The 2,500-nt window shown below is 43.4% G+C and overlaps 1 protein-coding gene across 1 annotated transcript in view; it reads left to right on the top strand.

Annotated features, from left to right (window-relative positions):
- Nucleotides 1-2,500, top strand: part of LOC127008363 (SH2 domain-containing protein 4B-like) — a 53,542-nt gene that overhangs the window by 15,863 nt on the left and 35,179 nt on the right. The window contains exon 2 of the mRNA XM_050880356.1: nt 1,840-2,500. This exon is cut by the window's right edge and continues 56 nt beyond it. Within this exon, the coding sequence (XP_050736313.1) occupies nt 2,376-2,500 (125 nt within the window). The 5' untranslated portion in view covers nt 1,840-2,375. The remainder of the gene's footprint in view (nt 1-1,839) is intronic.

The raw sequence follows: 2,500 nt of genomic DNA, 5'->3' as shown, positions 1-2,500 counted from the left end.
CTCTCACTTTTAACCAGCCTCTCTTTCCCTCTCATTCCACTTAATCACACATTCCCACTCTCTCTCATTCACCCACTGTCATTCCATCTCATCCCTCTCCAGCCTCCTTCCTCCCTCTCACTTTTAACCAGCCTCTCTTTCCCTCTCATCCCACTTAATCACACATTCCCACTCTCTCCCATTCACCCACTGTCATTCCATCTCATCCCTCTCCAGCCTCCTTCCTCCCTCTCACTTTTAACCAGCCTCTCTTTCCCTCTCATTCCACTTAATCACACATTCCCACTCTCTCCCATTCACCCACTGTCATTCCATCTCATCCCTCTCCAGCCTCCTTCCTCCCTCTCACTTTTAACCAGCCTCTCTTTCCCTCTCATCCCACTTAACCACATAGTCCCACTCTCTCTCCCACTCACCCACTGTCATTCCCTCATCCCTCTCCAGTCTCTTTCCTCCCTCTCACTTTTAACCAGCCTCACTTTCCCTCTCATCCCACTTAACCACACATTCCCATTCTCTCATTTTCTCCCACTCACCCACTGTCATTCCCTCTCATCCCTCTCCAGTCTTCATCCTCCTGCCCACTCCTCACTCATTCCCTCTCACTTTTATGCAGCCTCACTTTCCCTCTCATCCCTCTCTTAACCTCAGTCCACTTCCCCATTCATGAGTTCTTTGTTTCATTCATTTTTTTTAACTATCTATCTATCTATCTATCTTGCTGCATCTTTCTTTCCTCTCTAACTCTCTCTATCTATCTATCTATCTACATATTTCTTATTCTTTCCATTATCCTTCTTTCAAATTCTTTCTAACTATATCTACGTATTTCTCTATTCTCTCCTTTCTTCCTTGGGTAAATTGTTCTTTCGTTGACTAAATCCTATTGTTATCTATGCTCGTTTTTGTTTTCTTTTCTTCTTTTATCAATATGTCGTTCTATCTATCTATCATTTAGCTCAATGTGCCTACCTCCTTATCTACCTGTGAATACCTGGCCTTCCATAAATATTCCAGGTGTAAATGTCACTAATGAACGCGCGTGTCACCGTGAAAAGGTCGGTATTGGAGAGGGAAAGTGATCGAGGGGCGGAATGTGTGTGTGTGTGTGTGTGTGTGTGTGTGTGTGTGTGTGTGACCTTAGGTAAATATTCTCTCTCTCTCTCTCTCTCTCTCTCTCTCTCTCTCTCTCTCTCTCTCTCTCTCTCTCTCTCTCTCTCTCTCTCTCTCTCTCTCTCTCTCATCAATTTCAAGTTTATTATTTTTTTTTTTCATGTTTCTTTTTGTTATGTTTATCTTTTATTTCTTCATTTATTTCTTGTTTATCATTATTTTCTTCATATTTTTTCTCTTTATTCACTTTTATTTTTCTTTCCTTTCCTTCCATCATACGTCTAGTTCTTTTTTTCCTTCCTCTCGACTTTTTCTTCTTTTATTCTCTCTTCTAACCTTTACCTATCGTCTGCTCTCTTCCTTTCTTCTTCTTCCTCTCTTTATCTTTTTCCTTCCTTCCTTCCTTCTCTTGCTTCACACGCTTATCGTCGCCTCTTCCCCCTTTTATCTTTTTCCTTCCTTTCTTCCCTTCCTTCACACGCTTATCGTAGCTTCTTCATCTCCTTATCTTCATCTTTCTCCTTCACTTCCTTCACCCTCATGTCCCTTCTTCCTCTCTTTATCTTTTTCCTTCCTTCCTTCCTGCACACGCTTATCGTCGCCTCTTCCTCTCTTTATATTCACCTTCTTCCTTCACTTACCTCTTGTCCCTTCTATGTTTTTATTTTTTTATATTTTCATCTATTTCTCCTTCATTTCAAGTGTATCATCTTCTCTCCTCCACAGACTTGAAGGACGAAGGCTATGGTACTATGAGGCAGCACCACCACCCTCACCACCTCCTGCACCACCACTACGTCCTATTGGCACTCACAACCGCAAATAAGACAACACCAAAACAATGACCACCCCCAAGCAACCCCGGGCGAGACCAACACCAAGAATAAATAAGCTACCCCAGAAAGTAACAGTGCGGGAGAGTTTTCTATAACCAAAACCGGGACTAGAGAAAACGTCATTACATGGGAAGCTCCTTTATACTCCTCTAGTGCCGCGTGAATCTCTGTTTACACTTGCCGACTCTCACATAACTTTTTCTAAGTGCTGTGAAAAGGAGATCACGCGGGGTTCTAATGACTTGTTTTTAGGTTCACGGTATAGAAGAGGAGTCAAACTACCACTAGAGTCCTAAAACTACCCGTGAAAATGCCTGAAACTCCTATAAAAGCCTTGCCAAATATGTGAACTAGTCTGGGTTTCGGAGTGGTACGTTGAAAAACACGAGTAGTTTCCCCCGCGTGAAGAAGAGAAACTCCGCCAAGATGCTTCAGCAGATCCTCAACGACATGTACATCGAGCCGGAGTTGCTGGCGGAGCTGGATGAGGAGCAGAAGCAGATCCTGTTCTGTAAGATGAGGGAAGAGCAAGTCCGGCGCTGGCGTGAGAG

This window comes from Eriocheir sinensis, chromosome 37 (assembly GCF_024679095.1).
Source record: "Eriocheir sinensis breed Jianghai 21 chromosome 37, ASM2467909v1, whole genome shotgun sequence".
Taxonomy (NCBI): Eukaryota; Metazoa; Arthropoda; class Malacostraca; order Decapoda; family Varunidae; genus Eriocheir; species Eriocheir sinensis.
This window is presented reverse-complemented; position numbering and strand designations above follow the sequence as displayed.